Source organism: Amblyomma americanum, chromosome 2 (genome assembly GCF_052857255.1).
Source record: "Amblyomma americanum isolate KBUSLIRL-KWMA chromosome 2, ASM5285725v1, whole genome shotgun sequence".
Taxonomy (NCBI): Eukaryota; Metazoa; Arthropoda; class Arachnida; order Ixodida; family Ixodidae; genus Amblyomma; species Amblyomma americanum.
In genome coordinates this window covers 47,580,331-47,593,949 of record NC_135498.1, presented here as the reverse complement: position 1 = coordinate 47,593,949, position 13,619 = coordinate 47,580,331, and the positions used below count along the sequence as shown (strand labels likewise).

At 50.3% G+C, this 13,619-nt stretch overlaps 1 protein-coding gene across 5 annotated transcripts in view; it reads left to right on the top strand.

Moving 5' to 3' along the window:
* The window catches only part of LOC144121170 (urease subunit alpha-like), a 111,272-nt gene that overhangs the window by 15,824 nt on the left and 81,829 nt on the right, over positions 1–13,619 (top strand). For 3 of the 5 annotated variants that reach the window (XM_077654192.1, XM_077654187.1, XM_077654189.1), the window contains exon 2: positions 8,341–8,530. In XM_077654192.1, the coding sequence (XP_077510318.1) occupies positions 8,405–8,530 (126 nt within the window). In that variant the 5' untranslated portion in view covers positions 8,341–8,404. Of the gene's footprint in view, positions 1–8,005; positions 8,063–8,266; positions 8,531–13,619 lie in introns of those variants that run through there. The other 2 variants (XM_077654190.1, XM_077654191.1) reach the window with 2 other exon arrangements.

Here is a 13,619-nt window from a genome sequence, read left to right as displayed (position 1 = left end):
ATAGAGTTCTGTCTATAAATTTTATAGACTCTATATAGATAAACCCTAGAGAATAGTCTGTATACAATACAAATCCTATAGACAGTCTATAATAGACAATCTATAGATTTATGGCCGTACACTTTTAATAGACTTTTGTCTATAGAGAGTCTACAGGCTATATATGAATAGAGTTAAGGTTCGTACTTCGAACTCCACAACAGGTGCCCCATCGTCCGAGACGGTATAACAGACGAGATCCGGCAACACTTGACTGAAGGAAGGCAAACTGAAACTTTATATAGGAATTCACATATTTACAAGATAATAAACGGCAAGCATGATTACATGGAACTGGCTAAGGGAAAATCTTCCCTCCTTAGCATCGCCGAAGATGCAAGGGATCTATATCTAGCTCAGAACCCTTTTTCCAGGCTCCGGGACCCGGGTTTTAAAGACCTAGAAGCCTGGCCCACCCCCTTCATCACCCGATCACAACAAACTAACACATGATTGGTTTACAAACTGCATGGCACGTCTTCCGGTTTCGGCAAGATTCAAGACCCTCTCCCTAAAATACGTAGCACGAAAAGAACATCAAAATTGCTATGAGAAAATGTAATTCCGTGAATGGACCCTCGAAATGATTGGCCCACTAGGTTTACGTGCCACGCCCCATACTTCCACTGTACTACTCAAACTCTCACCCTTACAAAGTAAAAAGAAAAACATGAAAATACATCAAAGACACTCTCACGTGTCGCCGGCTCCCTGGGAACCCGTGACCCTGGTGGCTCCCAGCTTTACGCTAATTATCGATCTCAGCCGAGCCGCTACCTGCCGCGAGTAGCAGACTACTCGTCTTCGTGACGACTGTTGACAGGCGTCCCCACAAAATCTGGAAAGCTGGCGCCAGCCTTTCGTTGCTGCCTCTGAACGCGCTTCAGCATCCCCCTCGTACATGTACGTTTCGTTAAGTCGGCCCGCTTCTCGGGGCCCGTTGGTATGCCCCGTCCTCTGGCTTCAGCTTAGCCCGTGGCTCAGCCGCGTCCGCGCTGATCGTGCTGTATGCTTAATTGTTCTCAGTAAAGCGCGAGCGTCCAGACCTGTCTCGCCCGGCGGTGACGGCCTCTCAAGCCTAGATGGGCGAGGGGGCAGCCGGTGTATGGCGCCTTCGACAGGGTCACTGCTCGTGTCTCCGCGCGCAGCCGCATTGTCGCCGCAAAATGGGGACCTCTGGGAGTTCCGGGAAAACGTCCCGCCTCCTTCCCTCTAGCTCGGTCTTTGCCTTGGCCGGTCAATGACCGCTTGCCTCGCCCTGCACGCTTCTTGACGACCCACCGACGGGGATTAACAGGGAAATCGCCGCTTCTCGGCGCCGGGCCGTCGACAAAAAGAAGAATGGTTCGAACAAAGCCGCGGGCATCCACACATCCCTTACAAATAGACAAAAAATATTTATTGGAAGGCAGTAGAGTCTATAAGGGGCCGCAGATTGTGGCCGCAGGGCAGTGCGCACACTCGTGAGCGAACTTTGGTGAGCCTCTGTGCATTCCTCGAACACACGGGCTTGACGTCCCGTCTGTTCTCCGTCAGGTAGTTACACGCAGTGACCGAACGCTCCGCGAGTTCTACCTTGAACGATTAATAACTGGACGCCCCACTCCAGTTGTAACCAACACAGTGCTGTGCGCGTGTGTGATTTAATTCCTCTAAAATGAACTAATCACGCGCACAACCTGGACACATTTCTTATTGTGTAAATAGTTTGTACATATTACTTCTCCCCCTATCCTCTCTTCCTGTCCCCTCACCTCTTTCATTTCATTTCTCCATTCTGCCTGCTATCCTTTATTTCCGCTGTCCCAGCTCAGGAGCTTCAGTATCGATGGCAGATGCCAGGGCTAGCAAAAATCTTTTCCTTCCTTTTTACTCTTATTTTTAATAAAACCACTACCACCACCGCAGAGCGACGTGCGAAGAGTCAAGCGAAAATATCGAGATCCTCGATTAAATGTTTTCTGCAGACCAACTTAGAGTAGTGGCCGAGAAATGAAATATCGCAGTCTGAGAAATCTTGCGTCGTGTGTAATTGGTATGGACGACACAACACAGGAAACGAAGCACATGAAGCGAACGCCGCTACTATCTATCTGCTACTATCGTCGCAGCTATCGGCTTTTTCGTCATCATGAAGTTGTGCTGCGTTTTAAAAATCAGTGCTTTAACGCCTGATGCACTTGAAACCGCTTTTTTTTTTTTTTTACTGCGTGAGCCGTTTACGGAGCCCACCTCGAGCCGTCGCGTGGATGAAGCCCCCCTCTCAAGGTCACCGATCCAAGGGGCCACATAGAAAGATGATATAAGGTTTGGAAAGGGGTGGTGATGGGAAAGAAGGGAAGGGGAGGAAAACAGTGGCACGCTCCATGCATTTCCGGCCTTGACCTATGCACTGCGACACGGCAGCTGCTGCTCCATCCGCGCGTGCTGTTTTTCGTTTTTGTTTATTGTTTCTCCGGCCGCCCGCAGAGGGAGTCATGGCTGAGCTCCCTCTCACTGAACGCTTCTCTTCGGAGCTGCAGCCGCTCTGGAGGAGAGAGAAACAAAGAACCAGTTAGATCGGCTCACGTGGCGTCGGGCCTTCGCGGCCCCCATAGCGAGTGGTGTGAGCATGGACGTTTTAACAGCTAGCCCAACAGCTTGAGGTTCAGATCTTTCTATTTCTTTCTCCGCAACAGCATCCCTTCATTATCATCCCGTTCTTGTCTTCTTTTTTTCTCTGGCTGCTCCTATTTTTTTCTTGTTTCTCTCTCCTTATTTCTCTCCTGGCCAGAGTTTCCTTTTGTCTTCATTCGACCTCTCTGTCTGCAACAGTGTGCCTCCATTTTTCTGCCCGCTACTTCTTCCCCTCTTCCTCCAATTCGCGCCCCCCCCCCCCCCCCATTCGTTATCTCATCTTTCTCTCCTGGCCGCTTCGATCGGTGACCTTGGACGGGCTTCATCCACCCAGCGGCTCGAGGTGGGATATATATAACGGCTCACGCCGTGAAAAACATCCACGTGTTTGGTGTATGGTTCACGAGAGTTTAATGTCCAACAGCGACTGAGGCTATGAGGGACGCCGTAGTGGAGGGCTACGGAAATTTCGTGCACTGAAATCGCGCAACGCGCCGCGGTGGCTCAGTGGTTAGGGCGCTCGGCTACTGATCCGGATTTCCCGGGTTCGAACCCGACCGCGGCGGCTGCGTTTCGAGGGAGGCAAAGCGCTAAGGCGCCCGTGTGCTGTGCAATGTCAGTGCACGTTAAAGATCCCCAGGTGTTCGAAATTATTCCGGAGCCCTCCACTACGGCACCTCTTTCTTTCTTTCTTTCTTTCTTTCTTTCTTTCTTTCTTTCTTTCTTTCTTTCTTTCTTTCTTTCTTTCTTTCTTTCTTTCTTTCTTTCTTTCTTTCACTCCCTCCTTTATCCCTTCCCTTACGACGCGGTTCGGGTGTCCAACGATATATGAGACAGATGCTGCGCCATTTCCTTTCCCCCCAAACCAATTATTATTATAATTATGAAATCGCTCAGTACACGGGCATCTAGAATTTCGACTCCATCGAAATTCGACCGCCGCGACCGGGTTCGAACCCGCGTCTTTCGGGTCAGCAGCGAGCGCCATAACCACTCAGCCAGGGCGGCGGCTCATCTACGTGTTTGAACGCTCTGTGAACACTTATGTACTAAAGCTTTACTTGTAGGCGGCATTATCTGTGAGCCCGAGCTGTGTCACAATATGGGCGCCGCGATTATCCCTTTATCTTGTGTCCGTGTGTACATTGTGCGCGAACACGTGCGTAGAGGGCTTTCAAGTTAGTGCGCAAGAATCCCAGCCTCGTCAAATACAGTTCCACACTTATTCCGAAATATAATCATTCCAAAGTGTTCTATGCTTTCTTCTACTTCTCCCTAATACAATTCCTTGTAGACAAGTGCAAAGCATCGACAAAGAAACAAAATCAGGAGATCATTCTTCACGAATGCAAGAACTGTGTCACTTCACGAGAGATATGCAAGAAAGGGGTCCTCTGCTTTGAACACAGACGTGCAGTCCCATGCGCTGGGCAATTTGCTTCTTCCATGAACCTCTACATTTCAGGATATTACGAAATCGGTTGCTCTCTTTGTGCGTATTCACAAAGAAGGCGGAGTTAAGGCATAGCTGTCCGCTTTTCCGTGCAGCCTTCTCCATATTCTTGCGATCGCCCTTTTCAGACTTAGTTGCATAGTAGCGTATTTTCCAAACGTGGGCAGACAACGGGGTTTTATTCTAAGCCATACATTGCAGCCCTTAAGGCACTGTACACCATAGTCCTCCATAAAGTCAGCAATAAAATTCCAATAAGGAAGGGCGCCAGGCAAGGAGACGCGATCTCCTTAATGCTATTCACCGCCTGTTTACAGGAGGTATTCCGAGGCCTGAACTGGGAACAGTTGGAGATAAGAGTTCATGGAGAATACCTAAACAATTTGCGATTCGCCGATGACATTGCTTTGCTGAGTCACCCAGGAGAATTTCAAAGCATGATCAATGAGTTAGACAGGCAGAGCAGAACGGCGGGCCTAAAAATTAACATGCGGTAAACCAAAATAATAAAATAAAAAACCTCCTAGTAAAACTACTGGTTCACCACCTGTCCAGGTGGATCGAACGCCCGATGGGCTATTCCTCTCACAAAAAAAACAAAAAAAAAACATTGAGCATTGTTTTCACATTTCGCCTGGCTGGTCGCTTTTTTTTTGCCTTGAGTTGGGCGCCTTCCATTGGCTTCTGGAAGCTTGTTTGCTCTCGGTCGTGCCCATAGCACCATGAGTTTTTAAGTTTTATCACCAAGTCAAACTTTTTGGTCCTTTAAGAGCTGGCGGGGAACAAACTTTGCAGCAACGCGTCTTTTGTTCAAATCCGTGGTCAAAATCCGCTGACAGGAGCTCTATCCCATGCCTGTTGTGGGATTTTAATAGAGGAGATAAATACTTTTCCCCGCTTAACCACGGCTAACACAATAAAGTGGCGCTCGTGTCGCCGTGACGCCGGCGCCCTCCCTTGTTAACAAGTTAAAGTAACTAAACAGGAAGGGTGCATCGGGGGAAAGCTGAGCAAAGGGGACGTCGTGAGGCCAGTCAGTTTTTGGCCTGAGATCCTCGTTGACTCTTTGTCGAATTTTTTGACATGCTTGTCGGTACGACTTTTGAAGGGCGCCCAGAATGAGGATGATTTTGAATGTTCATTTCTTTTGTTCTGAATCGTGCAAACCATTCGAAAACTTGTTATGGCTCAGTGCCTCTTCCCCAAAAACCTTTTGAATTATTTAAATATATGCTTCGATGGTCGTTTTTTTTTTTCAAGTTGAAAGCAAAATCTCAAACAGACTCGCCTTTCTGTACGGTCAGGCACCACGGTTTCGCAAGGATTTTAACAGCAGTTTGGGACAATTGACAACACAAACCCTTACGAGTTACAAAATTCTACGACGATGAGCGCCTGGTTACAGGTTCGTGTTGGACGCAACTACACCCACCTATCGGAGGACTTAACTACGATCGGGAAAAGCTTTTTTTTTTTTTGGGGGGGGGGGGGCACCTCTTGGTCTCAGTTGTCGCAAAGTGCTCTAAGAGGAGAAAAAAAAGAGAAACTAACGCCGCGACGCCGCACTATGGTGGCTAGCTGCACAACAAGAACAGCGTCGGTTTGTTTACATCTGACCGACGGACGTTCGGCGGAGCTGTCATTTTGACTACTGAGTAAGGATTTGTTCATGAACTGGCTAATGTATACTCTAAAATTTACCATGAAATCAAAAAGATATTTTTGTTTATTTCGATTTTCTATGTATTGTTTTTTCAACGTATAGTGAACGAGTGGTTCTTCTTAATGGCCCTTGAGATTTCAATGACCATTCACGAACCTCCATTAAGTGGATGTCCGTCGAGTTAAATGGCCATTGAATACAGCCGTATGGCACTGGCCGATCTCTATTTATTTTGTTGTCCATTGACTCAGTGGCATTAAAACTGCCCGTGTGACAGAGGTATTACACGTGCAGAGCGTAGCTCTACCCGTTATCCGCATACATCGCACCACCATTCTATGCTTGATTACAGCACGCGTCTACTCCAACAGCCCACAGTCTAGTCCGACAGGAGGTATTCACTAGAGCTTAGTAGTAGTAAGTGGTTGAAAGGGGAAGAGGAAAGGAAAGTTCACTAGAGCTTATCCGTGGCGCTATGCGAATGTAACGGCGTAAACGCAACTGACATCTCACACCCATAGTTACTAGGCATTCCTACGGGCATCAGCATTTCACACCACCAGCTGTTGCTGCACTTCACATTAATGGAAAGGTAAACGTCGGAATTTTTTTATTTTAGAGACCCTCAGCAGCGCGGTGAGTACGTCGCCTATGGTGCTAAATTTGCCATTGGTGACAAGTAAGGCAGCATGGCAGGACTCAACCTAGAACTGGTGGACTCCATTTGAAGGCCGTTTGGGAGCTCATTTTATTTAGTGCTGAAGTGCTACCATTAGATGACTCTGACGAGATGTTTGATATATGAGAGAGAGAGAGACCAGGCATTGGAAACCTGACCGGCGAGAATCATTTCCCTGACAACGACCCTTAGTTCCACTGTGCACCACTAGTTGAACTGCCACATGCACAGCTACTGCTGCCTCTACGCACTTCTGTATAACATTTAGCTGCTGCGAAATTCCTGTCTGCATATGCGCCGCAGAGGCCTGGTATTTTCCGGTTCTTAGTCTGACGTCTTCCGAGGCGCTGGAGACCTTCTACTGGGGCTCCTCGGCATCTATGGTAAGCATGCTGCGGAGTATGATATTGGTACTGAACTTTTATGGCGCAAGGGCATCTGCGGCCAAAGAGCGCCATGGCACAAGGTTTATTTTTTTTCTTTTACTCAAGGCAGGGTCGAAGACCCATTTCCCAAGCATATCACCCCGATTAAGCCGAGCACTAGGTCATGAGAAGCTTGTACCTATTGTATCACCAATGCGTACCCGGCGGCACTGTGGATCCAACCCCGCACCTCTCGCATACGAGGCGGATGCTCAACAACTAGGCCCGGACCGCTGCGGTATGCCGCGGAGTAGCTCGCTGAGCTCCTGCGCAGCATGTTTACCGCGCCCCCGTTCGCACTTAGGTGTTGGTGTTCTCGACGAGCGACACTATATGGGTTTCAAGTTATGCAGGCAACTCCACCTCACCTCAGGCCTGAAGAACACCGCCGTATCAGTGAGGGGTCAACGCTTCTTTCAAGGAGGCTTGTCTGGAACATTTCATTCTTAGTAGACAGGTGCTTCCTCGCGCGTGCTGTTTCTAAATATATTCGTCCTCGCGCTGTATGCTGGGTTCGTTTGCATCCCGAGTTACAAGGGAAAGAATTTTATCGCCCATGCTTTGATTATTCTTGTTTTTACTTTCTGCTTTCACTCTTCTTGGGTGAAGCAGTTGAAGGTAGAGTGCAAAGTTATGTATGATGGCTTCACTGTCTCCGCTACCTTTGGTTTCTCTCGCTCGACGACATATTAGGCAGCCTCTGACGAGTCCGTAAAAAGGAAGATATATCGCAAGAAGGAGCAGCCTTTGGAGAGTGGGCGGCAGAGAGGGACACCAACACGCAAACAAGGCAATCTTCTCTCTGCGCTTTCCTCTCCAGCGCGGGCACTCGAAAGCAGCGAACACGCGCACAGCACGCCACTCGATATGGAGGGGGGGGGGGGGGGGGGAAGAGGGCCAAAAGAAAAAAAATATTGTCGTACTATAAACTCATTACAATGAGCGTGAGAGCGCGCGCGCCGCGATAAGAATAGAACGAACGTATTCAGATAAAGCCTACCTTCCGGCTGTCCTCACAGGTACCCAACGAAAAGGAGGCCGCCGCTCTTTCGCCGGGTGCCCTCCCCCTCTCTCCCGCCTTCTCCCCTATGCTTTTCTGACTTCTTCGCCTTCTCAGCAAAAAGGCGCAAGGGTAGAAGAAACTTGAGCGTGTTTTCTTTTCTCCGTGTCCTTGTCCGGTTTCGGCTGTAAGCTAGCGCACTCTCTCTACCTCTGCGCTGTTCGGTTCGGTTGGACAGGTCGTTCGTTGAATCTAGCAGGTCCGCGGTCCGCGCCCTGAGTACGACAGCCAGTCCTGGTGCTGAGCTGCGCACGTGCGCCGCAGTAGTTTATCCACGCCCTTGCCCTAAGGCCCGAATCCGTCGCGTTGACGCTTCAGCGATTAGTAGTGCGGTGCCGTCGCTGTGGGCATCCTTTTCGAGGACTGTCCCTGGGTGGCACTGATCCTTGCGTGCCGCCGTCACAGTGCCGTGGCCCCCTTGGAGGAGGAGTGGTAGGAGCCGGAGGAGGCGGCGCCAGGTCGGCGGAGGATGCGGCTCACGCCCAAGGAAGTGGAAGGCCTGCAGGTGCACCAGGCTGGCGTCCTGGCCCAGAAGCGACTGGCGCGTGGTCTGCGCCTCAACCACCCCGAGGCAGTGGCCCTCATCGCCTGTCAGGTGGGTGGTGTTGGCCCCGTGGTCGAATTCTTTCTTTCGGCTCGATGAGTTCCTACTTTGCGGCGTGCTCTGTTCTGGGGACATGCTCGAGCTGAGTGTAGTTGAGGTGGAGGAGAGGTCTGCCGCCGTTAGCTGGTGTGAACCCGGACTGCCGATGCCTCTACCGGATTGCCTGCTCGCGCCATTTCCGGTTTGCGATCGTGCAAGGACTTTTAGTCTGTGTAGCTCCCGCTAGCTGTTTGTCGGTATTTTTTAAATTTTTAATTGGTTTAGGGGGAAAGGAAATGGCGCAGTATTTGTCTCATATATCGTTGGACACCTGAACCGCGCCGTAAGGGAAGGGGTAAAGGAGGGAGTGTAAGAAGAAAGGAAGAAAGAGGTGCCGTAGTGGAGGGCTCCGGAATAATTTCGACCGCCTGGGGATCTTTAACGTGCACTGACATCGCACAGCACACGGGCGCCTTAGCGTTTTTCCTCCATAAAAACGCAGCCGCCGTGGTCGGGTTCGAACCCGGGAACTCCGGATCAGTAGTCGAGCGCCCTAACCACTGAGCCACCGCGGCTGGTTTGTCGGTATCAAATGTTCAAGAAGGCGCGTGCTGTGTATACGATACGCTTATGTTGACTGTCGTCGAAATGCCGACGCGTACTGTCCCGAACCCTTTACCTGCGTGCCTTGCTCCCATCAAGAAGTCCTGGCCAGCCGAACCGTTTCACAGTTGGTTTTCGTGACTCGTTACTTGGGGGTTACTGCCTCGCAGTGTGTTCTCTTGTTCATGTTATCGGCGTTAATATTGAAGACGCTATACACGTGCGTTAGGCCTACCGTCTACGCTTGTCTGCGGAAGGGGCGAAACATAACATTCTTGAAACTGCGGTTGCCACAGCGCGTGTACTGCTTTGAGCGTGCTGCACTGAATAGCAGAGGCAGATTTATGAAAGCCCCCTCTCCCACTCCTCCTTCAGGCGAGAAATTTTACTTTGGAAAACCATGCTGTCCCCATTTTCGGCACATAAAAACATAAAATATAAGAAATATATGGTTCAAATGGGACCACCTCCCTCCTCCCACAACCGCCCCCCCCCCCCCCCCCCCCTTCTAAGAATCACCACTTAAAGCCACTCCGGCTGAATTGGACCGTCTTGTCTTGCATCCCTTCCACTGTGCACTCTTTCTCTTATTCAGCTGGGGACACCTGAGTGTTTGTCTGCGTGGTGTCCAGCTCATTGCGCGGTTAGTTAAAGCATAAGTTTTCAAGGGGGGGGGGGGGTAGGTATACATGACGCCGTACTTGTTATTACATATCCGAACGTCACTGCGCCGTCGTTCTCTCCGTCTGCGCCCTCCAACCCATCCCTTCCACTTTGAAGCTGTTAAGACATGACCAGTAAATACCTGTTTAATTCAACACTAATAAAGGCATTTCGCCAACCAACCCAGCCAAAAATGGAAAGAAATGAGACTAATTGCACCGCTATGTCCTCGCAACGAATGGTTAGCCCGTGTGGGGAAATTGTTCCTGGTGTTGACTTGCGTACTTAATCTGTAAGAAAGTAATGGTTGCTCTTTGAGGGACTAGTATATGCTTGCGTCAACACGGTTAGTTCCCATAAGACCACTCGAACACATTTAGTCCGTATGGTTTAGAGTGCAGTGTTCGAGATGCAGCCATGACACTGCGGAAACGTTTCCCTGTTTAGAGTCAACGCCTTCATCACTGTCGGACGCACCTCAGGAACGAAGCTGCAAGTGCCCCTCAAAAAAGGCCCCCCAACCAGTGACATCGACGTACTGTCACGGCATCGCTTTGAGTCGGATTGCACCTGCTATCCGCCTGCTATGCCGCGCTAGCAGGTGCAAGGCGGTTGACCGCGTTGTCGTCAATACAGTTGGTCCAAGCCACTGGGTAAAAAGGCAGCTTTGAGGAGCATTTCCCGCCTCATTCTGCCTCCCCTTCCCATAGCGTGAACGCTCTCGGAACGTTCCCGTCAATTTCTTTCGCTAATAGAGAGATTTAGCATGCCGGAGACGTATTAGTGGAGACGTATACTGGGTTTACATACGACTGGTGCGCATGCGTAGTGGTCACGCGATTAATACTGCGCATGCGCAACTAATAATAATAATAATAATAATAATAATAATAATAATAATAATAATAATAATAATAATAATAATAATAATAATAATAATAATAATTAGTTTTTGGTGAAAGGAAGTGGCGCGGTATCTGTCTCATATATCGTTGGACACCTGAACCGCGCCGTAAGGGAAGGGATAATGGAGGGAGTGAAAGAAAGGAATAATGAGATGCCGTAGCGGAGGGCTCCGGAATAATTTCGACCACCTGTTGATCTTTAACGTGCACTGACATCGCACAGTACATGGGCGCCTTAGCATGCGCAACTACCGTACATAAAACCGGTACACGTCTCCGCTAGTAAGGAGTACCCGGGTGCGAACCCGGCCGCGGCGGCCGCGTTTAGATGGAGGCGAAACGCAAAGGCGCCATGTGCTCTGCGATGTCAGTGCACGTTAAAGATTTCCAGGTGGTCAAGATTATTCTGGAGCCCTCCACTACGACACCTCTTTCTTCCTTTCTTCTCCCAGTCCCTCTTTTATCCCTTCCCTTACGGCGCGGTTCAGTTGTCCGCCGATATTTGATAGAGATACTGCGCCATTTCCTTTCCCCGAAAGCCAATTCTCCTCTAGTACGTCTCTGGTATCCTAAATCTCTCTATTTAGCGTACCGGAGACGTACTAGCGCAGACGTATATCGGTTTCCCTCCCAAGTGCTGACCGAGCCCAATGCTGCTTAGCTTCGGGCTCGGTCAGTACTTGGGAGGACGATGTCAGTGCACGTTAAAGATCCCCAGGTGGTCGAAATTATTCCGGAGCCCTCCACTACGGGCACCTCTTCCTTCCTTTCTTCTTTTAATTCCTCCTTTATCCCTTCCCTTACGGCGCGGTTCAGGTGACCAATGATATATGAGACAGATACTGCGCCATTTCCTTTCCCCCAAGACCAATTATTATTATTATTATTATTATTATTATTATTATTATTATATCGGTTTTATGCACGGGAACTGCGCATGCGCAGTAACAAGCGCGTTGCCTGGGAGGGCCACTGCACATGCGCGACAGGCGTGCGTAGATCCGATATACTTCGCTAAATTCCTCCGGTATGCTAAACCTCTCTAATGGCGACGCATCCCTCGGAATTTCAATACCACGTGCGCGCGCTTTGTGTACTAGCGGTCAAAGCAAGGCGCCGGTGGTGACCGCCGTCGGGGCGTTGAACCTCGGCGCATCTCGGCCACGGCGAGTTCTTCAGTTGCGTGTCCAGGGCGCGTTGAAGAAGATAGCGGTCATAGTACGATGGCGGCTGACGGCCGGACCCGGGCGGTCGACGGCGGCCTTCTTGCGTCGTCGCGTGAGCGGATAAGGAAGGTATATCCCACCGGGCTGCCCGTGCTTGCGTCTCGCTATGTAGAGGCAGCTCGTTGGAAAAACCCCCGAGACGCGATAAGGCGGTGCAAAGGTGGGCCCAGTTTTGACAACTCTTGAGCGCGAGTGCGGTTGACAGACGTTTTGATGCGGATGTGCACTCGCGCAGTTGCACAATGTATATTTTTACGACACCACTTCTGCGTACGTACCCGCCTTGCTAGAGCTTACCAGTATGAAACAAGCGATGGCCAAGCTCGCGTGGTCAGTACTTAGGAGCTAGCACTCATGATTTAATATAAGCCTACACGGTTTACATGGCCACGTATACAGAGCCGAGCTGTGAATATGACCACTGAGGCAGGAAGATTGATTATCGCTGTTTTAAGGTGAGCATAGAAGAAGAGGAGAATGGAAGAACAGAAAGTAGTACAGACCAAGAAGTCAGCCGCCATCCAATTACTCCACTCCTTGCCCATGTGTGCGTTTGTATCAGCAATGCACCCTGGCCAATCCCCCGCCGTGGGTATGTGCCATTAAGCCTGAGGTCACCATCATCATCAAGCCAGCCGCGAAGAACACGGGGAGCACCGTTGCGAAGAAAAAGAGCAGATGAAATGCACAGCTAATCCGGTACCGATGGGAGCCCATTCCTGCAGCAGTGACACCCAGAGTGTTCGGGGTGCTTCTGCAAATGTTTTTGATGGGGCCAAGTGTGGCAGTTTGTGTACAGGGGGATTGATATAGACCCCGAACCACGAGGCGCGCTTCGTACATTCACGGCCCCGTTGTCGATTTCGATTAGCTGGTGTTTTTCGTCGTCACACACCGAAATCTCCATACACCATCGGTCTCGTATTTTGACTTCATCATGGGTTGAAAGACGCGATGCTCGTGCTCAGTAACACGAAGTATACGTGACAGCTGTCCTCATTAGCCTGTTCCGGCTCTATGGCCACTGCTATGCTGCGCACCTTTAACGAGACAGATTGTTGTTGTCGACACGAACGACCGCATTGCCGCACTGATAGTGAGAGGCTGGGACTGCTTGGTTGCCTCCTCTTGTTGACTGAGCAAACAGCGGCGGGTTGTTGCATCTTGCGCGGCGATTTGGAAGAGGGTCTACTTGCCTTGGGTTGCTTATCAAGCAGTCCTTGACGTCCGTAAAGCAGCCCTACTTGTGTTGCCGCGGTGATATGATGCAAAAAACAAACAAACGAATCTCAATAAAAAACTGGCAGGTGGTTACGGTAGTCGGTAATGCGAGATCTGAGCGCCATCTCTTCACACGCCACTTGCCATCATTGGTAGGTGGCGTGTTAGGCTGCTAGCCACCCTCAGGGATCTGCCCGTGGCACCTTCCGCCTTCCGGTTGTTCATTCCTCCGCCTTCCCAATCAATGGCAGGTGGCGTCATGGTTGTCAGGTGGCATGTTATACGCCGACAACGACGACGACGAGGAATCCATTAACGGGCGCGTAAGAGCTGCGCTCTAAAGCTTCCAATTGTGCTTATACGCTGCGCACTCGTAGCGCGCTAAACTCGGCGAAAGCTGCCGTTGTGCTGCTGGATGCTGCCTGTTAAGGCCCACAGACTGCGGGGCTACCAGCGGGTTGCCACAAAGATTGCGACCTGCAC